We start from the raw sequence: 26650 nt of genomic DNA, 5'->3' as shown, positions 1-26650 counted from the left end.
TTTGATCTGTGACGTCACTCAGACACTCCATTAGGTACATTGCCATTTTCAGGTGGAGTCATTCTCTCTACATATTTTTTAAAATATAAAATTTTGAGACTTCTATATTTGTGAGCAGGGATATATTTCATCTTACAGCCCTGATGACAAATAAGTGGTACTGTAAACAAATGAAAACAAAATCTCTAAAATTAGAAACAACTATGCAGAGTAGCAATTGAAATTAAAAAATAAACAATCACGGTGTACAAATGTATTTTTATTCTTTTTTTCTTTTCAAATTGCTTCCACTCTATTTACAGGATTCAAAGGGGGACATGTAAATGATTGTGTAAATATGAAAAATACGGAAGGAACAAACTGGTGAAACCCCAGAGATTCTTTTGAAGTCCATGGAACATAATTGACAGATTCAGAATTGACCTGTTCTCAGATGAGGAAGATGATGTCATCAGCCACCATGACCTGGTTATCATCCTGCATGCGAGTCAAAGCGGCCCGGACCTCCGCTTCCGTGAAGCGCACCTGACGCTCTTTGTTGATGCCGTCCATCAGCACCTGCATCTTTACCGACTGAGCGTGGCCAGACTGGAACACAGCCAACAGGGAGGACTTGAACTCCTTCAGCCTAGCGGGTGGAAACAAAAAAAGAATATTCTGTTGGAGTTCATGTTATTTTTCATAATTTCAAATTTAAGCCACTCACCTTTCAGTAGAGAGCTCAGCGACCTCAGCCGGTGAGGCGGTATCCATTTGTCCCTCCTGCTCCTGCGTCCGCTTGGCTTTTTTTCCTGCTTGAACTGAACAGCACAATGACAATGTGAGACTTCCCAGATCAAATAAAATTTAGAAAGTAAAGATAACAATTGAATATAAATTAATTCATAAAAATGGCTCCGGTATTAATTGAACTTCAGTTTGTGCACTTGTCATTTTATGTGAAGAAAATAAAAAAAAAACTAAGAATGTCCTTTGTGTCACCTTTGTTAATTAATTTAATACATTACTGTTACATATATCACAGATAATAGAATCGAGAGAGGATCAAAAGCATACACTTACTCTCAGGGACATCCTGGTCTTCACTGAAGTCATATGGACTGTAGGGCTCGCTGCCCTGTGACCCATGGCGCACCCTTCAGGACAAATTAGGTTATTGCTAGCGGCTGAAAAAAACAGATTGCAAAAAAACCCACTGGATTTTATGTGTACCTCTTTCTCTGAGATCTCTGTGACTGCTGAGTAGATGCCTCCTCTTCCGCTTCCTCTTCATCTGAGCCAGAAGCATGTTGCTTTCTGGAACGCTTCTTTTCTTTCTCGAGAACCTGCATAAAAGCATACATTTGTTACCTGCTGGTAAAAAAAAAAATAACACATTTCAACTTTGAGCTAACTTGATCTGCACAAACCTTCTTGAAGTAAGCGAACTGGACGAGCTCAACCGCAACTTCAGAGTCTTCAATCTCAACCACTTTGCTTATGCGGGCCTTGGCGTGAGCTGTGGACAGACGGATCAGGGTCTCCAACGTACGAGCTGTCACTGGGGACGTCTAAACAGAAAACAGGACATTTGAAAATTGCATTCACTTACTTTGGAATGCCAAATAGATGATGACTCAGCCTGACTGCTCACTCTGGCAATATCAGCACCCAGCTGCTCTTGGCTCCTCAGCCTCGAGTACTCTTCTGCGATATGATTGGCCGCCTCTTCCGTCAACACCGGCGTCACTCCCTTGGCGATGTGGATGTACTTCCTCATGAATTCCTTGCTGACAATCTTCTCTCTGAAAGATTCCATATCTGTCACATGAAGCCATTCAACAACTTGAGACAGAAATGAGAATGCTGAAAGACGATTCGATCCAATTGTCCGTCATCATCAATGGAAGCAAAATCAGCAATGGGCTCTTCTATAGTTACACCATGGCGGTAAATGAATATTATTGTTCTATTTTTCTTTTCCTGCAAAAAACGAGATGATTCTACCTCTTTTTTTTATTTCCATGCAGCAGGTTGTTGTGTTTCTCATAGACCTGCAGCTCTTCATGTTCCTGCGCCACAATATCCGGGTCGTCTGTGGCCAGGACGTCAACTGAGCCGCCTAGAGCCATTGCTATAAAAAGAAATAAATATATAAACGGAACCTTCATGTCAAAATGTTTCTTTTCTGGATGAAGCTGAGTCACAGTACCTGCACCCTCCTGCTCACGGGGGTCACGATAACGGTGCATCCTGAGGACGTGGTCAGAAATCTCCCGGTCCTGTTCCGGGTCCATCTGATCCAGCACGATGAAGAGGAGGTCGAAACGTGACAGCAAAGAGTCCTGCAGTCCGATATTCTCCATGGGGGTCTTATACTGGTCATACTACGAGAACAAAAAGAGGCACAAGGTGAGCGTGTACTGTTCAGGAGGTGACGTGGGATTCTTTTTCGAACTCACTCTCCCGTAGACGGGGTTGGCGGCCGCCAGAACAGAGCAACGGGCATTAAGGCGGGCGTGGATGCCGGCTTTAGCAATGGTGACTCGACCCTGCTCCATGACCTCGTGGATGGCCGTGCGGTCCATGTCGGACATCTTGTCAAACTCATCGATGCACACTACGCCGCGGTCAGCCAGCACCATGGCGCCGGCCTCCAGACGCCTCTCCCCTTTAAGCGGATTGAAAGATTCAATCAATCTGATTGGACAAACAGAAAATCAACTTGTGTATGATTGCCTACCGGTTTCCTGGTCAGTGGTGACAGCGGCGGTCAAGCCCACCCCAGAAGAGCCCCGTCCGGTGGTGGCGATTGCTCTCGGTGCGGTGTGCAGAACGTAACGCAGAAGCTGAGATTTGGCAACAGAAGGATCACCTGAAATAGATCAAAGCGCAACAATATATTATTTTTACTTAAAGGGTGAAAAAGTGGAAAAAAAAAATAATAATTTGCGGTAATTTGTTCTATGTGGCTCCAAAAGTGTAAACACAGTAATGTCTAATATTGTGTGTATGGAATTAATATTAATCCTCCTCTGAAGAAAGGCAACTTCTCGTACCAATGAGCAGGATGTTGATGTCTCCTCTGAGTCGCGAGCCATTTTCCAGGACCTTCTCGACCCCACCAAGCAACATGCAGAGAATTGCCTTCTTGATGTATTCGTGACCGTGGATGCTGGGGGCCAGTGAGCGAGCCAGCTGATCAAAAACATTCTGGAAGAAAGCAGAAAAGCAAGCCTGTTAATTGAAGACCACGAAAGAATGTAAAGTTGTCGATATTAATCGATTAGCAAATTCATCTACAACTACTTTAATGATCGAGGAATCATTTTACGTGTTGATCTATTTTCAGTTCATAAGAATAATTAAATGGAGTAATTATAAACGGCAGGATTGACATGTCAGTGACAGACTTACGGCAGAGCGACCGCGACTGAAGTTTCGAATTTTGCTGATGTCGTCAGCACTGAAGGTTGGGGACAATTCCTTAATCATCTGTTTGACATGACAGGCGATCATGATAGTCCTGGGCCCGGGGGGGAAAAAAAAAAAAAAAAGTAAACTTATGTGCACATTTACATGGAAAAAAAATAATAAAATAAATCAAATCAGAAGTGTTAGCAAGAAATATTAGATAAGATTTCACCTGAATGTCCCAGATGTGAAGCCTCCCTTCTTTCCAGGCAGGCAGCGGTACGTTCCAATGACCTGGACTCTGTCTCCTGGTTTGACCACGTCCACTAAGTCATTGTCCAGAATGATGTCCACAGAGCGAGGCAACTGGCCCGCCGGGGCTTTCTCCGGCATCTCCTGAACCGTGATGGTCTGGTGGTCCTTGTAGACAGACAGTCCGAACTCTGTTTCAAGAGGGTTGTTCTCTTCGTCCTATTAGGAAGAACCCGAGAGGGAAGATTGAGGATTGATACGAGTGTGTCCCACTGAGAGAAGAGAGCAAAAGTTAGCATGTGTTTATATACCTTGGTGGGGTAGATGGAATTTGAAGGGAAAGCATCCAAAGAAGTCATATCTGTGTACTTCCTCTCCATGGTCTTGTTGGTGGCGGGGCAATAGTGGACGCTGCGCACCACTTTGGGACGCACAAGAGAACCTAAGACAAATTGTGGGAGAACTTAGATGGGATGCTTCAAATTTGACAGGTATCAAAAAGACACTCACATTTAGTGATGATGCCCTCCACACAAACCATGCTGCCCAGCAGCCTGGAGGTGAGCGTCCTAGGGGTCACGTGCTTGGTGCCGAAGCTTCCCTCCAAGCCGATGTTGAACTCCTCGTACTGTTTGGCGTAGGTGGCATCCACCGAGGCCACCACGTCCTTCAGGGCCAGCTGGAAGGCCATTAACTCTTCAAAAGCATTGTTCATCAACCTGAAAGAAAAAGTCAAACACTGAGCAAGCTGCACGAGTCAATGAGCAAAAGTATTGGGACTGTTCTATTCCATGCACATTAATATTACAATTGCAATTTGATATACAAATATTTTATTAGTCTTCTAATTGTGTATCATTGGATTAACATGTATTACAATAAACAATGTCAATTAGATTTTATGAAATTGTTCAGCCTTAACAGAATTGTCCCATCAAGGGCCATTTGTGGATTAAGAATTTTGTGGAGAACATTTAAACTAACAAGGTTCCAACTGCTCTATATGACAACCATCAACCCATAATTCTGTCAGATACATACTTGACCAAAAAAAAATTATGTCACGTATGTTTTTTTATACTCACTTTGCAGCCCGTGCTTCATTGCGTCTCCTCAGGTCATTAATGTTGACGATGAGACGAGACTTGTTCTCGCTGATCATGTTATGGACTTTGCTTTGGTAAACGGCCTGGTCTTGCTAAATTACAAAAAAACAAAATGCACGTTTAAGTTTCCTCTTAAATATTGAAAAACAACCAAGACAGTTCGGACAGTCTAAAATGGGTCAATTATTTCTTAAACGGGGACCAATTGTCGATAACTTAATTTGAACATCTCGATTTATCTTAAGTCGACCTGTGAAAATATAACAACGTGAGCAACATTATGGTGATCGGGCTAATATAATGAAACTTACATCATCGTCCAGAAAGTCCAAATAATCTCTCTGTGCCTCCCTCATCGAAAGGTCATTTATAACATCGGTAGCCATGATGTGAGAATTTGAGTTTATTTAGCTGAGGGAGAGAAAACGCGATTAAATGCTACACAAATCCGACCGATGTGCAGCTTTCTAAAGTTTGTTCGCACAATGAAGAATTTTCGCGCCACGACGTCATGACGCAAGAAGAACGTAACATGGGATTGGTCGATACAGTTCCGTGTTCGCTTACGGGTTCATTACAGATGTCCAATGACAGTCCTTTGTGTGTCCATGTGACCCAGCCCGACAAAAAACTCCCGCGAAAATAAAACAGGAAGTGACTCCCGATGAGGAAAGAACCGTAAACTAGAAAATGTCCAGAATAGAGTGACCTGCTTAATTTCCTTATTGTTTACTTTTTACTGCATTGCAATGTCGATTTCGAAACTTTTGTTTGCGAAGATAATAATGCACGTACTTTAACTACACAACCACACACGCACTACTCTAAATCCCCGTCCCCACTGAGATTTATTCTTTCTAAATAAATATTATTCCTTTATATTGCATAATTATTTTTATTACTTTATATTATGCATGTGTTTTTTCTGATGCAAAATATCTGCCGTGGCTGAAGCACTTTTGGAGAAACACCTTATGATCTCCGCCTCCACGGGATTTCTGGGTAATGTAGTCAATATTTTTATTTGTTTGAGAATAAGCGACTCAGAAAATGTATGGATGGGTGGCTGGATGGATGTTTTTTTTTCTCATGTTCATTATTGTTGTTGTTTTTTTTAGCTGGAGTTGTGTTTAACTTCAATGTATTAACGTGGGACGTGTTTCTATTATTTCTGCTCATTCAGCAACACATTATTGCAAGCATCTCATATCCACATTCATAAATTTCTCCACTGATTCACGTTAATAATAAAATAATATTAATAAAAAAATTCAAACACTACAAAAGATGTCGCCATACATTAGAAGTCAGCATGCATTTGACATTTATGACAAAAAACTTTTTTTTTTTTTTTTTTAACTCTTAAACATGAACGCACAATTCTGATGATTCGTGGGAAGCTCAGGGGCGTTTCTGCATAGTCACTTTAACACCGCCTACAAACTTCCAGGTCAGCTGTTGTTATCCCTTTTCCTTCTCGAGCTTCATGAATAAAACCTCCACAGTCCACATGTCATGTTCCAGACTGTGGGACTTCTGCGTTAGGCGAGTAAAGTGTCGCTTCATTTGTGTTGACTAACTAACTTCCAGAGACGCGCATCTCCAGAAGGACAACAGGTTCGATCGTGACATTCAGGTGAGATACTCCGAGCTCACGTTTGAATTAGTGAAGTAAATTCTAGCGCATCTAACTTGTTTTGAAAAGCTTCATAGTTACTTGATGTTGCATAACCTTGGTTATTAGAGAACTCCATGAGATCACAGGGAGTTTAAACTAAGGCATGTGAAATGTTTGTCAAGCCAACAATTGTTTCCCAGGTACATATTTACCTTGCTGACAGCAGTAGATGAAATTATTGTGTGCATATATACCTTGCGTGATATTTAACTGTATATCTTTTGTCCTGTAGACATTTGTGAAGGAATGTATGTCACTGCAAATGACCTTACCTACAATGTGCCTCTCCAGTATTTGTTCATTGTTGGAATAAGCAAAGTTTTTTGGGAGAGGTTTAAGAAATACCACGTGCTGCGGATTCACTGGCCAACCTTTCTTTGCGCACTAATCTCATGAATAAGTTCCTTGTGGGGAAAAAAAAAATGTTTTGAGTTGAAGAGAAAAGCAAGTGTGATTTCAATTGTGGGGTAACTTTGCCATCCTTTAATTCGTTTCCTTCAACTTTTATCCTCAATTCTACTCGCCTTGTGTCAGTTTTTTTACTTGTACTACAGAAAACTGCAAGAAAAAAAAAAAGAATATTTTATGTCAACAAACAGAAGAAGAGAAATAAGCAGGTTTCTTTGAAGGGGACAAAAAAGATTGTCTCCTTAATACAGAGACTAGTCTGCATGACTACTGAACATTTATGTCAAATAAATCTGGGTTGATTTAAACACCTTCAATTCACAATTGATTTTTTATTTTTTTTTTCCCAGCGTTATCCACATTGTCCAGTTCCGTGTCTTCCATCCGCAAGACCCAGCGATGTCAGGAGAGTTTCTCCAGCGACTGAGAACCATCATCCCAAGCGTAAAGCAGATCGGCCAACTCCTTCACGACCTGGTAGCTTCTTCCTTGCAACTACCCAGCCCCACTGTCTCTTCCAGTCAAGTCCCCAGCTTGTTTCGGGAACCTTACATCTTGTCAGGATACCGTCCTATCCATCAAAAATGGCACTGTTACCTCTTCAGCCTCTTCCAGAGACACAACGAATCTCTCAACGTGTGGACTCACTTGCTAACAGCCCTTGTGCTCCTACATCAGTGGTGGGCTAAGATAGGAGCCGTGGGGTACACCTTTACGGCAGCATCTCTGCCATTATGCCTCTTCTTTGTGTCTTCGCTGACGTATTTGTTTTTCAGCGCAGCAGCTCATCTTTTTCAGTCTCACTCTGAGCATGCACATTATTTATTGTTCTTCCTGGACTATGTGGGTGTGGCTGTTTATCAGTACGGATGCTCCCTTGGACATTATTTTTATACATCTGAGCCAGCGTGGAGAGAAAGCTCCATTGGCTCTCTATTCTTGCCCGGCGCAGCTTTCTTAGGATGGCTTTCTTGCGCCAGCAGCTGTTTTGCCAAATCTAGATATCGGCGGCCATATCCCGTAGGTCGTAAAATATGTCAGCTGATCCCCGCCACCTTAGCATATTTGCTGGACATCAGTCCTGTGATGCACCGACTTTCAACTGCGACCTGGTTAGAGGAACCCTCACTGCCATTCCACGCCCTCCAGGTAGCTTCTTTCCTTTTGAGCGCCGTCTTCTTCTCCTGCCCCATACCTGAGCGCTTCTTCCCAGGCCGCTGTGACTTTCTGGGCCAAGGTCACCAAATTTTTCATATGTTTTTGTCCCTATGTACACTGTTTCAACTGGAGGCTCTCTTTTGGGACTATGTCAGGCGGAGGGATACAGTAGTGGAGACATTTGGGGAGACACAGCTGTGGTGTGCCTGTATATCCTTCCCCGCCCTGTTCCTGTTTTGCATTTTGACAGCACTTGTAACATTGAAGCACAAACAAAAACAACTAAAGGGTCAAAAACAGAGAGACAATTAAGAAATTTATGTGTAGAAATGAAGTCAGAAAAGCAGCAATAAAATGCAAATTAAATGTTAAGTATTCCAAATGACAGGTTATGGTTATTTTCAAGTATGCAAAATATTTCACAGCTGATCCACGGAAGAAATATTTGGAACATTGTGCAACACTTTCCTCGATGAATCATTGCTATTGCTGCTGCTGAAGGAATCTCAGCCGAGTTGCAAATAACAGTTTGTTGCTTTACAACGGCCATTTTTTTTTTTAAATCATGTATCATTAAAAAAAAATCCCCCTCTGTTGATAAAGATGGCATTTTAGGCCAAGAGATAGTACACAAGCATCTGATCGGACTAGTCAGGCCAAATGTGAGCCAGAATGCGGGTCTGGGTTCGTTTTTTTTTTTTTTTTTCCTTCAACCAATACGCTTCTCAAGCATGTAACCCTTCTATGTAGTCATGCAGACAAGCTGGCTTTGCAGAGTCATAGGGATGCCAGAGAACAATACCGCTAAACATTGGAAAAATGACAACAGCGTGACCGAAGCTGATTATTTCCAATGTGTCCTCCGCTGCAGTTGATTATTTGCATAAATTGTCCTGCTGTATTTTGTTAAGTTATACACCACAAGAGAATTGAGAGCAATACTGGTCACCCTTGAAATACTTTATTGTCTAAAATCGGCCTCTAAACAAATTGATTTGGGCAGATGTCTGCCCACTATATATTTTTTTCCTGATGTGCAACTTTTGATGCATAGAAACAATGAACTGAAGTTTAGTATGGTGTAGAGTATTATTAATGTGTATATATATATTTTAACAGTGTAGCGTTTAACATGTTTTACACATTTTGATTATTGGGACTAGGCCAGATGACCAAACAGGAAATAGCATTTTTATTTTTAAAACGTTAGCATTTTTTTTCCTTTATAATGTGTTATAAATTTACGATAATAAAGAAAGTTAATTAAATTATAATCCAACTCGCTATTGATAAGTTTGAATATCATTTTATTGACCCCCCCCCCCCCCCCCCCCAATATTGTAGCACCAGTTACCTTAGCATTATGTAATGGATGAACCTGCTTTGACATCTAGCAAAACACGCAGTCAGCGCAAATAAAACTGAAACAATGTAAAACTATGCTTGTGCGTCAGCTGTCTTCATCCTGTTTAATAAAGATTAACGTCACAATGCTATCTCTTAGTCAGGAACTCCTTATAAACCCATGAAAGTAGGATCCATTGCATTGTTTACCTATTCTACCTTTATCTTGGCTGCACCTAAAACATGCAAGGGTGTGTCTGCTCATTATCATATGACACGACAAATGAAAAATATTTAAGATTCTTCTTAGGAGTAAAACCATACATAAAGAATATGTAGCTTTAAGTGTTTTATGGTTGTTTTCACCTCATCATACAAGTCAAAGCACATGAGATGATACGTAGGTGGAAAAATGGACAAGTTATGCTCAATATAATTCATTCGTATAATTCTGAAGGTCCATCAAAAATGAGTTTTTATTTGTTGCAATTTGCAACCGTTTGTTCCATAAATGGACTGATAAAGCATGTTTATGGCAAACCTCTGAGAATGGTTCCAATTCTATCTAACTAGCAATGTTAAACTACTACTCCACTGTTACATTCTATTAGAATAAGAGATGAGTGTTGCAATGACCAAAAACAACCAGCAGATGTCGTTTCACCTACAGAAAAGAATGGAAATAAGATTTGGGAGTTTTTAAATGTTTTGCCTATGATGAGGTCAATACTATAATACAGGAACGAATACTTCTGTTTTGTGGTTTTGGAAAATTTGAAAAGAAATAGAAGAACAAAAGTAAAAATATAGAAAATAATAACTCCATAGTAACATTGAACACAAAAAAGAACAATATTGCATTATAATTTTCCCTTTATAATAAATTCATATTTGTTCGAAAGAGAGTAGAAGGAAGCCTACCTAAGCTTATCTGACTCTACCCCTTGTAACTACATGTTTCTGGTTAATTCTGTCAAACTTTGACCAATATATTTAAAAAAAAATTTTGGAAATAAACGCAAAAGCAACTTAAACAACTCCACAGCATATTACGGTATCCTGTCAATATTTTGTCCTTCTACATTTATTTAAACTTAGGTAAGGTACTATAGTTCTTTAGTTCTTCACTGCTGTTGTTCCATAATTCCACACCTTTGACTTTTATACAATCTAACTTTAAGTTTGTTCTTACCAAATCTCTTTGAAACATAAGTGTTCCTCTTAAATAATAGGTATTTTCCCACCCATTCAAACAACCTCTGGATACTGTTTGGCAATTGATCAATTTAATGATACACACGTTTACTTAAGTGATCATACTATTCAAATACCAGTTTAAGAAAACGCATGCAGCAGGTGCACAGGCGTTGCTCTGAGGTTGAGCTTAAGTACAATGGGCTGGTTATCAAGCTTGTGTGAGCACCTCCTTCAAGACAAGCAGGACACCAATGAAAATGAATCCCTCCTTCAAGAACCTGCCTGTTGCAACGCATAATACTGTGACATGAGCTGAATGACTGGCAGCAGTTGGTGACACACGGCAAGTGAGTCAAGCAGCGCACACTGGTAAGTGATATGTATTGTACTCGTGACACGTCATTTATGTGAGAGAAATGATCTTCCTGATTCATTTTCTCAATTGGTGATAAATCTTTTTTTTTTTGTTTGATTATATCAGAGCACGTCCACAATGGCTCCGATTCCAATGTTCGACATGATATCGTCTTTTTCGTCTGCTGAGGTGGGCATCGTCTCCCTCGTCATCTTTCTTATCGTCAGCATTAGTCTGGTGGCCCTCTGCACAAACTGTCAGAAGTAAGTCAAATCGTCAATGGTGATACCTCCATACATTGCCACACCATTTGAAGGATCATTGTATATAGAGGATTAATCATTATCAACAAATTTAAACTTTACTTGTGCTGTAATATGTTTAATTTTCGTCCATTCGCAAATGCAAGACTCTACATGTCTATTAATCTCCTTCCCATGACAAAGCTTAGACTTGTCAGACTTGATGGGTGGATTTTGTGGAAAGGTGTTGGCCTTTTCAAAAAGAGGAAATAAGGGGTTTAAAGTATTAAAATTGCCAAATGCCACAACACGGACCAATATAGGAACATCTTTACGGACGGACAAATGACCCAATTGTAGAAAAATATTTCGGACGCACCTTTTTGCGTGTTTCCACACCCACCACTGCCAAACATACCAGTGACGGAGGCCCGCTCTGACTGAGTCAATGAAAATGCACTCTTATCTGCTGTTGACGACATTCCTGGAGTTGTTTGTCACTCAAAAGAATGAAATTGCAACAGTGGCAGTAGAGATACATCAGAATCATTTTAGTTGTTACCTAATAAAAGAAGCAAAATGGCTTTGATTTGTTAACAAGATCACTGTGTATTTTATTTTATAACATCGTATTTGGTAGCTAATTCTTATAAGTTAATAGTAGAAGTGGTTGAACCATGTGATTTCAACCAACCAATCAGCAAATGAAGTGAATGATTTTACACATTTGCTGGTTTCTGTCTGCATGGTAGAATTCTTGCATCCCCAAAATCATTACTTTTCCAGAAAAAAAAAGTTGACCCATTAACATTGCGTTAGAGAGCAAACAATTTTCAACATTTTAGACGATATGAGCCGATGTATTTTAGACAATTTATTTGAATAGCAGATTCGAGTGAGGTCTGACAATTAAAATTGATTTGTGAAAAAAATTGGACTTTATGCCTAACATTGTTGATATATTTCTAATGATTGTCATTATTTATATGATTTTATATTATGATTATAGCATTTATATTTGTATAATATTTTTAATATTATTTTTTTACATCATTTTATACAGTGTCCACTTAATCAGAATGACACACACACACATCACATCACACATCACACATTCGGTCACACTCTTGGAACAAGCCCTAACTTTGTTTGTTGCCATCTTCAGGAAATCCAACACCGCATACGATGTGAACGGAGGAGGCACGGCGGTATGAACTTACTCGTTCTTCCTCTTCCTCTCGCGTGTCACTCTGAATTCCATTCATGATGCAGCGCCCTTTAAAGAGCAAGTTGTTACTCTGGAATTGCAACTATAGCCTAAATAGGTCCAGGGAAGCCATGAAACTTTGTGCAAATCAAGGCTCTAAATAATGTATTTTTAAGGGGCAAATTTATTGTTCAGTGACTACTTTTGAGACGCAAATTTGTAATTATGAATGAATGAATGTTATTTGTTTCAAATGAAGTGCATTCATTATGAAATTTTGAAGAGCAGGTAGCAGTAATTATTTTGCAGGGCCACATTTCTTTTTTAAAGCAATACAAAATATGACAAGGGAGGTTGAATGTAGGTCTGCAGATGTCAAATATGTCAGTACAAGAGTGTACTATGCTAACAATTATATGCTTTCAGCTAAACTACTTTTTTTCCTTTTTAATATATTTCACTTCATAGCAAACAATGTTTAAATAATTCACTTGTTAGATCACCCTCAAGATAGATTTTTAGGACTTTAGCTCAGGAAAAATGAGAATTCTTTTCAAATTTACCCTTTTTAAATAATGCGAAACAGTCATAATAAAGCTCTTTGGTCATAAAACAAAAGAAGATAAATGTGTGACATATTATGCTTTTCATATTACCGTACTTTTCGGACAATAAGGTGCACTTAAAATCTTTTCATTTTTGAATTTTGAAATTAACTTTCGAGTTGAATTTGTGAATAGGGAGATTTTGGTTGGATTGTAAATAGGAAAACATAATGGATGTTTGACTTCAGAGGTTCTACTCTCATGTGACCGTGTTCGTGGGAACACAATATTTTCATTGTGCATTTATTGTTCTTCTTTATCTTTATGACAGGTTGATGGCAGAGGTAAGTTAGTATCTCATGAAATCCAACATATTGTAAATTGTTCAAGTTTTTTTTTTAACTTGCTTGCATTTCCTTGCCAATTTACAGACTCAAATTATACAGCATGGAGAGATCATAAAAGCATGCCAAAGAGTACACTGGAAAGATCAGTCAACACAGCCAGCTAAGGCCCCTGCTTACCACACTCCTTTAAAGTTAAAGCAGCATTTGTTTTCAAGAGGCAGATATGAGGACAAATTAACACTTAACATTCCTTTCCAATGAAATCCAGTTTTCCACTGTTGGCTTTGTCCCGAATGGACGAATGGACACAAAGAGGGAGGCAGGTTACAGGGCAGCTTCATCTTACTGTACTGACTTCACCATGTCAGGGCTTAATGGCAGAAAACACATCAAATAGTCAAACAAAATGTTTTGTCAAAAAAAAAAAAAAAAGGAAAAAAAAGATCACATTGAAATAACATTAATATATTTGGACCTTATTGTGAATTGAGAAAACAATGAAGTAAAAATAATGTTGGAAGTAAATGTCATTAAAAATCCAGAGACAATCCAAAGTCGTCTATATGTTTGTTCTTGAGCGTAAAACAGATTTTACAGTGACCAATAAGGCAATCAAAATATTTTTTTTGCTGGAGTTAATTATCGCCATACACTCAGGAAACCGCAAAGATTCATGTATGACGATTTTTCACATAAAGCTTTTTGTTGTTTTTGTTTTTCCGTTTTCTATAACTTCTTTTGTGCGCACGTGTGCGAGTGAATGTGTTTGTGCGGAAAAGACATCAGCCGATAGCCATGCAATAATTCTGTGTCTTTTCCCCACAATGTTGGACTAGATTTTAAGGTGCATACTGACCAGCAAATTAAATGCACACATGGCAATTCATTTAACTTAAGCATTTTATGTTAATCGACTTTGTGTTTAGCGTGTGTAGAACAAATCATCCATAAAATAGTGCCTCAAATTTGATGACTAAAGAAGATTTGATCTCGAGGGGATCTGTTTTTATTTTTATTTAGTTCTAATATGAGTGTTTGGTGTTGTTTCATAAAATAATTTGTTTTTTTTATATATATGTTATGCCTGTGTGCAATTGTCTTAAGAGGGCATATTGTAAATTTTGGTGCAGGGTTGCTTTCTTTTAAGGGATACATCTGTTTGCATTTGTATTCTTTTTGTTATCATCTATCTAATATAATAAATTCCAATTTGATATTCACGTGTCTTTTGATGATTAGTTTGTTTTATTTGTCTTTTCAGGTTCTGAAAAATCTAGACAGTGCAGTTGATGGCCTCAGTTTAATTGTGAAAACTCGGGAGTGGCAACTTGGCTTGATGAGAATTTAAAGTGAGGGTGGGGTTGCAATTCTTGCAATGCCAGTTTTCATACCATGTGTGGTAGAGACACTCGTTTTACTCTCGTGTCGTAATACTACTACACACCCAAATGACAATCCTGAGGGCGTTGGTATGCCGAACAATGCTGACTCCTGCAATGTTGTTTTAGGCCGTTAGAGGGCAGCAAAAACAAGCATCACAAATAGGATGCAGCTCACCAGCAAATATGGAATGAAAATGCATAGAAATGTTTGAGTTTAAAGGATCTATAATTTGTGAAATTGTCTTTTGAATGTGTTTATGCAAAGTTGGGTCACTTGGGTGATTTTTTTTTTTTTTGTGAGATGACTGCGTGTAAGGCTCCATATTTCCAAAAATATGTCTGTCTGAACCACCTGGGCAAAGAGGCTGCCATTTTAAAGCAAAGACTAGTCTGCAAATAAATACGATGATGACGCACAGTACATCCGTCCCATTATTTTATTGCGAGACCAAAACCAATAGCCTACTTTTCTGCAAGAAAGTCAATGATGAAAAAAAGTTCGACCTTCGGTTATTTATTTTAGACTTATCTAGCTTTCCCGCTATCTATCTTGCTGGATTGCTAGCAAGCCATTTAACAAGGCTCTCCATATTACTCTTTTTTTTTGTGGCTGTCTTGGTTGACACACCTATGCAACATTTAGTTTATGATGCTTCTGAGTTGGCAGATCAGGAAGGTAGTTTTTTTTTTTAAAGTAGCGAACAGAGGGTGCGATACAACTATAGAGTCTCTTCAGTCTTTCCGTTAAGGTCTATGTGAGTGTAATGGAGTAGAAGGTCTGTCTTTAAATTGTACCTCTGATTCAGAAAGAGAAATGTGATTATTGTCCTAGTCATGGAATAGTGGACCTGCTCTACACTGTCAGCAGGGTCTTAAAATGTGCCTGTGTGCTCAAGCAATCTATATGTGCTATGTAGATTTGGACAAGGCGTTCAACTGTATCTGTGGGTTGAAATACACCATTTGTCCCAGATTCTGTTCATGAACCTTATGAATAGAATTTCCAGCCATATGCAAGACATTGAGACCTTGAGGGGTCAGAATTGGCCACCTGAGAGGTCCTTCTCTGCTTTTTTGCAGATAATAGGCTTCTGTTGGTTTCATCAAGTCGCAAACATCAATGCTCACTAAAGTTGTTTGCAGCCAAGTATGAAATGAAAATGATGTAACACAATCGACAAAAGACAACACCATAGAATGAGATTGTGTTAGTCTTTATTGTGTCTAATAAAGTAAGTATGTATGTTATTTCCTCACTTTATGTATATGGATATTCCAAATATAATGGCACCATTAATTTATATGGGGGGGGCATCACGGGATAAAAACAGATTTCCATTTCCCCCATTCAATAATTGATACTAAAATTGATGCTTACTTTATTACTCTATGTTGTTGAAATTATAACATCACTCTCAACCAAGTTTAATGTTGGTGGGTGTCATGATGGTGGCACTGAACCAAAGGAATTGTGTCTGGTTTAGGGATGAGATTGGGACTAGGATTGGTTTCCTCTACTACTTCTTTGTGAGAGCAGTGCTCAGACCAGAAAATCCCTGCTGACTGCATGTCTGGCAGAGAGGGTGCAGACAGTCGACACTAATCTGCTCTCTCTCTCTCTCTCTCTCTCTCTCTCTCTCTCTCTCTCTCTCTCTCTCTCTCTCTCTCTCTCTCTCTCTCTCTCTCTCTCTCTCTCTCTCTCTCTCTCTCCCTCTCTCACACACATACACACTCAGGTCAGTGTCGCATTTGATCTCCCTGTGGGCAACTCAGCATGCTGGGGTGAATAACGGGTCAGACAAAATACTTAATGTTCATTTAAAATGTGTACATTTGTTAACCTATTTGATCAAAATATGTCGCTGCGGAAAAATTCACAGTTTCCTTAAAATAAAGCTAAAAGGAAATGCTTTTTTAGATTAGCATTGATTTTAGAGGCATAAATAATCCTCATTGTTGCTGACATGCCACATTTCACTGACCACAACATAAATGCCATACAATTGGCTGCCAAGTAGTCCAGCATGTAGTCCAACCTCCAGCTCACTGACCATAAAAAGGATATAGAAAATGAATAGATGAATGGACCACAATACGTATATAAATAAAGATGTATTGTATTGTAGAAAGTACACCTTCACAGTCTAATGCAGGAATTCCCAAACACTGGACCATGAAAGAACACCAATGTGCCACAGAACATGATAAAAACAAATGTAAAAGTGTGATTAGTTGCAACATTACACTTTGATTAACTTTTTTTAATTGAATTTATTTTGATTGTTATAATATGGATGGGCCATCAAAAAAACTGCAGCTGGCTGCAAATGGCCCATAGACCAGACTTTGGACACCACTTTTCGTAAATGTAAATAGTTTGTACTATGTGTCCTCTCTGCATCCATTGTAGCCTGGTCATCCTGGACGAGGGACCCTCCCATCTTCTCAAGATTTCTCATTTCCCCTAGTTGGAGTTTTGAGTTTTTTCTTGAACTCCTGGGAGTTGAAGAATATTTGTCATTTTTCACATGTCCCGAGTGTTGTTCGTCACCTAAATGTTGAACAGAGGTTGTGATGTACCGAAGTCAAATTCCTTGTTTGGCACACTCAAACTCTTAAATCTTGAATAATATGTTTACATGGAAATTAAATTACCACTACTACTATACTACTATGGTGATAATAACAATTAAGTATTATAATGGTTTGTAGGTCCTGAATTAAATCATGTCTGATATGTAATGATGCCGGCTAAGCCCTCACGGCCATACTTTGTATGTTGCTATGAGGGCTGCGTGGCCGGCCAGCTGTCAGCCCGGCATTGCTCCAGCAATCAGACACACGTAGACGCACGTACCACGACAGACCAACCCCCTTCTTCCTTTCCTTCTCCCGGCACTCTGACGGCCGGCGAGCGGTGGGACAGGCACCGATCGCCGCTTCAGCAACAAAGGGGACGGTTATACTGTCCGCTTCGACCACGTAAGTACAAGAATGTTTTGTTTTCCCCCAATGCATACGCTTGATTGAACGCAGTGCATGCAAAATATTGTTTTGCTTAAGCAGTGCGTGGACGGAGAGGGGGTTGGGGTTGCGTCGCCCGGCGGAGATCAGTGATGTAGTACAACTTTGCTTCGCCTAATGCTAAATATTGTATAGTCATCGATTAGGCGTCGACTCGAGAAAACAACCGATGTAAACAAGGAAGGGTTGCAGGTAGTTGAACTTGCATTCGACATGATGATCCGATTTTTGCAACTGCGACGAAGGTGCCGCAGAATGTCAACAAACATGCACGTTTTTCGATAAGAATATTTATGCATTTTCTTTGAACTCATTTCTTGCGTATTTATAATTCCAGCCCCATTTGATCAGCCTAACCGTGTTTTTGACTGATGACGTTGACCCCATTCCGGTCAAAATATTGACACACACACTCGTTTGCTTTGTTATTTTATTCATGGTTTATTTGCTACCCTGTTGATTTAATGTGATGGGTCCCTTTTTATAAATGTGTTACTGTGAAAAAAACATTTATTTTCGGCATTACCCCCTCGTTCAGCACAGCGCCTCCCGGCGAAACTCGTGTCCGAACACGTTGTCAGAAAGGGGGTGTGTGCCGAAAAAGGAGCTGCCAGCCAATCAGCGGAGGCGCCCGCCCATATTTATGGCACTTGTTTACTACACAAACTCGAATGTGATTGGTGGAACGGCTTGGCAGGCTCGGGTTTAACGCTGCATTCAAGACCTCCCAGAGGGTGGGAAATTTGACCTGAAAGGTAGAAAGTAAACGACAAGCGTAAGATCTCCCCATGCTATTCAGTAGATTTTCGAGTCACAATTTCTTACAAATTTATAGAATCGACGAGTGATGATGATGAAACATGATCTATGACGTAGACTGACCATATTGGCTTTCTCTTCATAGAATTCCTTTGAGACTATTAGTTGCATGCAATGCATAATAAATAAAACGGTGCAGTGCACTGCAGATTACTTTATTGATTTTGATGTTGAGCTCCAAATAACAGGCATGCAAATTAACACTAACTTGGTCAGAAATTAATTCAAATACACGTTGTTTATTGTTTCTTACTTGTTGATTTGGAGCATGATTATGTAATAGCATCATAGAGTCTGTGTAGGGATGAAGCATGTTCTATGAAAAAAAAAAAAAAAAATTGGCTGGGAAAAATGTACTTTGTAAATGTAGTCAACCGCCACTATTCACGTGGTACATTTGATAAAAATAAAGAGATTGAGCATTTGAGCCCCCATATTGTACATATTGAACGGTGTACAACCCATTCAAAACAGAAAAGAAAATCACAGTTTTTAAATGGCTCTCATTAAACCTTCGATTATTCCTACTTCAGTAAATGCACCATTAGATACATTTTACCCTTGCACTGGTAGGTCATAATGAATCATCAGATGACATAAACTCATCATGCTGTCTGTCACGTATTTGGAGAAAGAACTACCCAAAGCTATTATTACATTTGGCCATGACATCTGAATAGTGGTTTTCTTCAGATTCGTGCAATAAAGTTACAATTTTGATGGAACGAGTGCTTTGGAAAATTTCACAAGGCCAAAGAAGCCAATTGTTTAGGTCAATAAACTTCAGCAGACCAAACTTAATACAATATTTATTAGATCATTCCAATAAAATCATATTCATTGCAGAAGGTTTTTGAGGACAATGAGGCCCGTATTTCCACAAATGTTTTATTACAAAACATTTGTGAATATAAGCTCAGCCAGAAAGAGCACACCATAAATCTTACACACGAATTTCTCATTATTTTTTTACACTACCTTTTGCCTTTTGTTGCTCGCAGCAGAACTTGAGTCAACCACTGAATTGTCGCACAACACAAAACGATTTGCCGTAGCAACTGTAAAAACTGATATATCAATTCAATAAATGTTGCCAGGATAAAACCTTCAATAACTGTACACTTAAGATAAGTTACATTTGAGCATTCTTAATACCCGTATGAATTAAAAAAAAAAGAAAAAAACAGACAATAAGTCCTAAAAACAAAAACTGTACAAGTACAGTATTAATGTTCAAAGCATGTGGTGGTGGTGGCGCAAGTCACTTTGCTTAATGATTACACACATCTCACTTAGCATTGTACATTCCGTTCTTTTAATATCGATGTGAATTTATTGTTCCATCAGCCACCCGAGCAAGAGACTTGTGTGCTAATTTAGATAAAGGGCATTGAAAGCGGCAAGTTGCGTTCGCAATTGAGGAATGTAGTTCTCAAATCTTGGCACATTTTCTTTTTTAATAACCATGTATAATCAAGGCTTTTTTTTTTTTTAAAGTAATTCTCATTGGTCTGCTTGGCTTAATCTATGTAATCATTCATGAAGATATTTTGTACATGAAAACAATTTTAACGTTCATCTTTTAAATGATAAATAACCTCTGAACCATTTTGATTGAAGCATAATCTGTGAAAGGTAATTCAGTAAATATTGATTAAAATGATTTATAATGGAGTTAATTGTGAGATAAAAACGTTTGGGGGTTTTCTGACACTGACTCTGAGTCTTGAGAAACAAACATAACGAGAGCGTTAATGCCTATAAATAAATGAGTGCCATAATTGTTTGGCTTCATAGTTAATGAGCTTTCTAAAATTAATGGGGACATTAGTGTAGACATTAAATTAACATGATGAGATATTTTCAATGTTCTGTATAAATCATTGTTCTTTGGGGTCAGTTTGACCCTTATGTCTTAAAAATCTACTTGGGTGGTCAGTAATCAAAGTACTCACTGGATGAACTGAAAAAAAATCAATTTACTTTGAAATTGGAAATATTTGATCTTATGCTTTCCATCACCCACAGGGAAGTTTGTGCTTGACTGCTGAGTCCCCACACTGCACAGCAGCAGCACCATGGCAGCTATGAGATCCAAGGACAGAGCACAATCCGAGCCAGGCGGGTCGGCAGCGGGACTGCAGGCGTGCGTCTCCAACTCGCAAACCGTCGGTAGACCTGAAATGCTGCACAGCAGTGTGGTGAGGAGACAGATTGAGATCAGTTTTCCATTTCAGTTAATGACAAACAATGTTAAATGGGACACATTATGAGTAAATGACTTTTTTATTGCTTGTATGCAAATAAATGGGTCTTTGGGGTGCCTAGCCATCCATCAAGTATAGATTTAAATAACCAACTAAAGCATTTCAGACTGTTTTTGAAAATATATCTATGAGCAGGTGTTTTGAAATTTAAATTAAATTGGCCCGTGCATAGAATTTTTTTTTTAATTAATAATGAACAGGTATATATTTTTCAATGCTGAGCCATTTTGTGGTTGTAGTTTTCCAGAGTGTTTAAATGCACATATGAGAAGCACCAAAAAAAAAAAAAAAAAATGCAATTGTATTGGCTTTCATTAGAGTGTGCGAGTGTGCAATAATTTTCTCTCTTTATTGCCTTCACGACATTATATTGGCAGTTATGATTCCTCTTATACAGAACGGAAGTGATCCCACACAAATGGGATCATCCTATCTAGGTCTTCTGTTAGAGGTTGGCACTCATTGCCCTTTTCATACTGCCTCCATTGTAAGCCATATTGTCCGCAGGCAGGATACCACAGATGGACAGGAACTATTTTCTCAACAGCTTTATTTGTGGCTATAGCAAAAACTCCACTTCTGACGTTTATGTAATCAGCTTAACTGAAATAACCGGTGTACGGCTCAGCTCATAGACGAGTTTAATAATTTTCTTCGCTGCTGGCATATATGCGTAGTGAATCGACATTAAAACAATAGCTCATCTGGAATTTAACCTTTGAACCTCCTATGAAGATATTCACACAGAACTGCATCCAGGATCCATTTGTGGACAGAAATGAGAATAAGATGGTTCAACTGCAGAATGAGCCGGAGAGAGGCTGGAGCATCGGGCCCGGTCCCCTGCAAACAAGGGCCCCTGCAATGGACCCACTCGTGGTATCAGCTAGAGAGCCTGCATACAGGTGAGAGATATGTTGCACTCGAAGAATGAGTGAGAGTAAGACTGCAACCTAAGCTCTGTCTATTGTCTCTAGTTTCCGTAGCCCAGAGTCAGTGGAGATGGATGAGATCATGGCGGCCATGGTCCTGACCAGTCTATCTTGTAACCCTGTGGTCCAGAGTCCTCCACAGACAGAAACTGGAACAGGTCTGTGTCACTTGATTTTTCAAAGTTGGAAATTGATGTCCATCGATCCATTTTTTATTACGCTTGTGCTCATTGGTGAGGAATTTAGAGACTTTTTTTTAATTCGCTGGTTTTGAAAGCAAGATGCATGGAGAACACGTAAATTGGGAAACATTGACATTACTTTTAATAATTTACATTAAAAAAATCTGGAGTGGAACAATAGCTAATTTGCATGGTTTTATAGACTACTATATAAAATCAGCTACTTACTGCTAGCTCAAGCATTTAACTAACTCACTTTGGGCTGAATTATTGCCACATTTGTATCAAATTACTTCAGTATAGGTTTATGACCCTGATCAAAGGGGAAGTCAACTAAAAAATTATTTTTAATAATATCCTCTATGCCGCCCCACTAGCCTAAACATGACGTTCTGATTAATATTGTGGATAATCAATTAAACAGGGTGGATTTTGCTGCTTAATTCATATTCCACAAATACAATAAAAATCAAAATACAATGATTAGAGTAGTGGAGCTGCATAGAACATATTGGAGAAAAAAAAAGTCCTTTTTAAATATTATTAAAGTAAAGTAAAAATAGATGTTGGCTATGTGGTGAATAAATTATAAATATTCAAGGAACAGTGGGACCAAAGAGAGAAAAATATAATCTTTTTGGACAAAGAGAAGAACATCAGAACCTTGGCGCCCATGTGGGACACCTGCTGTTCTCTGTAGGATGGGCAGAGAAGAAAGAGCATTTCCACAAGTGCAAATTTAACGTGGAGGATGTATTCTACATCCATAATAAGCTAAATTGTGAATTTTTTTCTCTTCTAGTTGGCCCCTCATCATCAGTTGACATGGAGTGCGGTGGCGGCGAGCTTTCAGACAGCGGCAGCAGCGGCTACTGGAGCTGGGATCACGGCAATGTGAGCCCGTCGCCTTCACCATCCGTCCCGGAGATGGATAGCAGCCCAGATGAGGGCTTGAACATGGAGCTGGATCAGGGGGAGGAGCTTAATGCCAAAAAGCCAAAGGTATGCACTTGTGCAGCAGCAATGATGCATATGATTCCATCCTGTACCTTTACTTAATTTCCATTTCCATGCTTTCTGTTCCAGAACTCTTTTAAAGGCTTCTATAAGTGTCTGTGGCCCAATTGTGGCAAGGTGCTCACGTCTTCCGTCGGAATAAAAAGACACATCCGAGTGCTGCATTTAGGGTAACTTTGATACATTTTGTATGAAACTGTGTCTGATTTTCCCCTCAAAGTATTTCAAGTTACACAATTTGTTTCCTTTTTAGTGTTAAAATGGATTATGTGTTGTTGTTTTTCCTTGTATGAAGGATGCTATACAGCCGTTGTTTTTATTATGACATTAATTTATTTATTTATTATTCTCTACTTGCTTTCTTTGGCAAACTCACAACTGTAGACTGATAAAAAAAAAAACAGTTGAGCTCTTAAGATTATTTCTGAGCAGGAAAACAGCATTAAAAAAACAAGAGGGAATAAAAATTTTAAGTGGAGGAGGACTTGGTAATTCAACCTGATGAAACTCTTTGAGATTTGATATCTGGGCCACAATGGTGATTTCTTTTCTTCTCTTTTATTTTTTTTTTGCTAACATAATAAAAAATGTTTTTCCTGGTAGCAGTGGGTCAGATCAGTCGCAGAGAGAAGAGGATTTCTACTACACTAAGATATCCTGTGAGGCGGCGGATACCAGCACTGCACTAGTTCCTGCCCAGCAGGCTCTGGGCCAAGCATCGCCTCTCAGCTGGGTCTCATGCAGCTCACCAACTGGTTTGGCAGTTCAGATCCCCCCTGGACACAGGCCAAGGTCCAACTCCAGCTCTGGCTTGAGCACCAACAGGCCCAGTCCGCTCAGTCAGTCAGCCCCCAGCAGTTTTTGGCAGATCCACTCAGAGCATCTTTATCAGGTCAGTTTAGAGGACACAACAGTACAATCTTTGCGAATGAGCTGAGACCTATCCCGGCATTGACATTATACTTAGTGAAAACAAATGCAATAACTAAAAGTTTGTTGATGTAATAAAATATAAGTAAAATGCTTAAAACTGGTTTATCAAACAAAAACTGTTCTCAGGCACCTGTGGCCCCAAGAAGTCCAGGGTGCCTCAATTTGACCACACCCACCGTGGCGTCGGGCAACCATAACGCTCAGGTGGGTCTTGGAACTTTTTCTATTTCTAAAGACAATGAAAAAAAGCAATGTCGTTTTTCTGGTTTGTAGTTGACCCACAGTTGAAAACAGATAATCTGTATTAGTTGCTCGAATGTATTTTTTATTTATTTTTTTGCCTACTGAAAAATGCAACAGACGCAGTCTTGCCTCATTATCTATTAAAGATTGCTTCTGTTTTCCGTCTTCTGTAGATGGCGAAACCTCGCTGCCGGTCTGTCAGCGTCGGGGAGCAATGGCTGCAACAGAACAGACTCCAGACAATCAGCGCGTCGCCCTCGCGCACTCACTGCTCCTTCAGGTGAGACGCCGCATATCTCTGTTACCCTCCGCCATTGCTCCATCGACATATCTCGCCTGCCATTTAAATTGAAACAATACTTACGCTGTCCAAACACATCTCACGTCAAATGACCACATACATAGACTCTACAAAAAAAAGTCAATACCCATTTTCTTTTTGGTAGCCACAAGGTATGTATTAAGCTTTCTTAGTTTATGAAAGGACGATCGATGCATCTTGAATTTGAGATGTGCTGTTCAAACTGCAAATAGCCTACAGCACATCTGATTTTAGAAACTATTTAAAATTCCCATTATTAGTAGGCAGTTATTGCTTTTGTAAACACGCCCCAACCCTTTTAATCGAGCCCTATTAATTATTTAATTTTTTTAAAACAGCAGCATATACAACTACAACTATTTATAAATAAAAATATGCAAATGCACGTAAATGACTTTTTACCACAGTGCTTGCTTTTAAATGTGATACGATATTCACTCGTGAGACCATATGTGAAAATCAATAGATCAAAGTATAATATTACTATTAGTGTTTTTTTTTCGATTTTTTTATTCTATTCTATATAAGAAATGCATCAAATTGATTGTTTGATATATCTATTTTGATTTTCCATTAGTTTACTTTACAAACCCGATCGCGAAACCAATTAAGTTCATAAATAGAGGTACAACTTTAATCTTCTGTTACGTTCTTTCATTTTAATCTTACTTTTCATTCAATTTTTCATTAGACTCACACGATGATTTTTATATGAATGCTCTTGTTTCATTAACAGGAAAAGTCGTGGGGAGGCCAAGAAATGTCGTAAGGTATACGGAGTGGAGCGAAAGGACCAGTGGTGCACCGCCTGCCGCTGGAAAAAAGCCTGCCAGCGTTTCCCTGACTAAACAGCACAATGAATGAATGACTGGGTGGATGAATGGATGGGTGGATGATAAAATACAATTTTATCAGAAAAGAGGATATAGTGTATATAACAGCCATTGAGAAAATGTTTGTTACTTTACTTTTATATCTTTTTGTTTTGTTGATGTGGTTGTTATTTTTTGGTTTTTGTAAAGAAGACAGACGGTTGATGAGTTGAATTCCACAAATAAATTACAGAAGAGGAGCTTCATTGGGAAACTAATGGCCGCAGCAACTATACTGATTTCGATTTCTCCAGCCTTTTATTATTTGTCTGTTTATTGTTCCCATTGGGTAATGAAGGTTTGTGTATGTTTTTACTTGTCGGTCTGCCAAGGTGCTAAGTGTTGACTGGCGTTGTTCATGTGACGTACTCGGCCTGCACTACTTTCCTATTTTAAAGGTCAAAGGTCATATAATTACAGCCCTTGTGACCCTACTGTACAGTATTAGACTGCTTAGATTGCTTGTTTGTTTAATCCAATCCTCTTCCAGTGATGTATATTACAGTATAATGTGTGCTTTGAGCTATGTATGAGTATTTTGTACCTTTTTTAATGTTAGGCTAAAATGCGTTTTTTTTTTCTCCCCCTCTCCATGTTTATAGCACTTTGGTGGATTCTAAAATCACAGGAATAAGCTACAAAATATTTGGTTTCACTTAAGCAGATTGAGTCCATGAAAATTTGGATTCACTTCCTGCCCATATGTGGGAAATAACCATTGTTGATGGTTGTTTGGAGTGATCATGGTGATGAGAGTTTGTAAAAGCAATAACAAGGAAATAAAGAAAGAAAAAGGAAATGCAGTATGTTGTCACACAAATAAAAACATAAAAACACTGAGAATTTGAGACATTGTTTTCTTTTCTGCATGACAGTCCACAAAAGATATAACAAACTATTCCATCCATTCATTTTCTGAACCGCTTTATCCTAATTTATTCTTAATTTTCTATACACATTTTGATATCGTCTTACAACAATGATTTTAAAAATTGTTGAAATTTACATTGTATCCACAAATGTGATGTAGCTGCAGAGAAACATACACACATGCAGGTGCAATGTTTCTCAAACACGCTCTACACACATACAGACACACACGCAAACACACACACACACTGTACAGACATCATTACATCTCAAAATACACTATAAAGATGTAAAACAATGAATGTGGCTGCGAGTGAAGGGAAATAAACTTTTTTTTCCCCACTTTTTTTGCACAATACTGACCATGGCTGATACGCACTGTTAATTTCTCCCCTCTGCTCTTAAACGATACATTAAGATAGTGTCATTTAAAACTCCTTTGCCCTTCCACGGTGTGCCACACACCCGATGACAAGCCGGGGCCATTTCTAGCTCCGTCGACCTCAATACAAACGAGTCTCTCCTCTCTTCAATGTTCCACACAACAATAAGTTA

At 39.0% G+C, this 26650-nt stretch overlaps 3 protein-coding genes and 1 long non-coding RNA gene across 5 annotated transcripts; 3 read left to right on the top strand and 1 right to left on the bottom strand.

Annotated features, from left to right (window-relative positions):
• Positions 1 to 238: 238 nt before the first annotated feature.
• mcm3 (minichromosome maintenance complex component 3) lies at positions 239 to 5302 on the bottom strand. The gene is made up of 17 exons (XM_085938249.1): positions 5063 to 5302; positions 4731 to 4843; positions 4156 to 4364; positions 3957 to 4087; positions 3626 to 3864; positions 3397 to 3505; positions 3039 to 3192; positions 2723 to 2854; positions 2442 to 2650; positions 2192 to 2366; positions 1987 to 2113; positions 1634 to 1784; positions 1410 to 1550; positions 1213 to 1325; positions 1063 to 1136; positions 707 to 800; positions 239 to 628 (listed from the first exon to the last, which is right to left on the bottom strand). The coding sequence occupies exons 1-17, from the start codon at positions 5135 to 5137 to the stop codon at positions 430 to 432; spliced, it is 2445 nt and encodes an 814-aa protein (XP_085794375.1). The 5' UTR covers positions 5138 to 5302; the 3' UTR covers positions 239 to 429.
• An 859-nt stretch (positions 5303 to 6161) lies between these two features.
• Positions 6162 to 8699, top strand: paqr8 (progestin and adipoQ receptor family member VIII). The gene is made up of 2 exons (XM_085938272.1): positions 6162 to 6387; positions 7188 to 8699. Exon 2 carries the CDS (start codon positions 7237 to 7239, stop codon positions 8305 to 8307), a length of 1071 nt encoding a protein of 356 aa, XP_085794398.1. The 5' UTR covers positions 6162 to 6387; positions 7188 to 7236; the 3' UTR covers positions 8308 to 8699.
• A 2062-nt stretch (positions 8700 to 10761) lies between these two features.
• Positions 10762 to 14452, top strand: LOC147042582 (uncharacterized). The gene is made up of 5 exons (XR_015068965.1): positions 10762 to 10905; positions 11018 to 11154; positions 12299 to 12341; positions 13217 to 13229; positions 13317 to 14452. It is a non-coding gene; the product is annotated as an uncharacterized LOC147042582 (long non-coding RNA).
• Positions 14453 to 16507: 2055 nt separating this feature from the next.
• znf395b (zinc finger protein 395b) lies at positions 16508 to 26060 on the top strand. 2 transcript variants are annotated; one of them, XM_085938225.1, is made up of 10 exons: positions 16508 to 17596; positions 20486 to 20658; positions 21460 to 21629; positions 21702 to 21814; positions 22641 to 22840; positions 22925 to 23025; positions 23462 to 23747; positions 23915 to 23992; positions 24205 to 24311; positions 25090 to 26060. In XM_085938225.1, the coding sequence occupies exons 2-10, from the start codon at positions 20536 to 20538 to the stop codon at positions 25199 to 25201; spliced, it is 1290 nt and encodes a 429-aa protein (XP_085794351.1). In that variant the 5' UTR covers positions 16508 to 17596; positions 20486 to 20535; the 3' UTR covers positions 25202 to 26060. The 2 variants fall into 2 exon arrangements, with proteins under 2 accessions (XP_085794351.1, XP_085794350.1); XM_085938224.1 differs by having other exon boundaries at positions 23459 to 23747.
• The last annotated feature ends 590 nt before the right edge of the window (positions 26061 to 26650 follow it).

The sequence above is a fragment of the Syngnathus leptorhynchus genome, chromosome 18, assembly GCF_054491065.1.
Source record: "Syngnathus leptorhynchus isolate UIUO chromosome 18, UIUO_Slep, whole genome shotgun sequence".
Taxonomy (NCBI): Eukaryota; Metazoa; Chordata; class Actinopteri; order Syngnathiformes; family Syngnathidae; genus Syngnathus; species Syngnathus leptorhynchus.
Note: the sequence above shows the minus strand (reverse complement) of the source record. Positions and strands in the feature narration are given on the sequence as shown.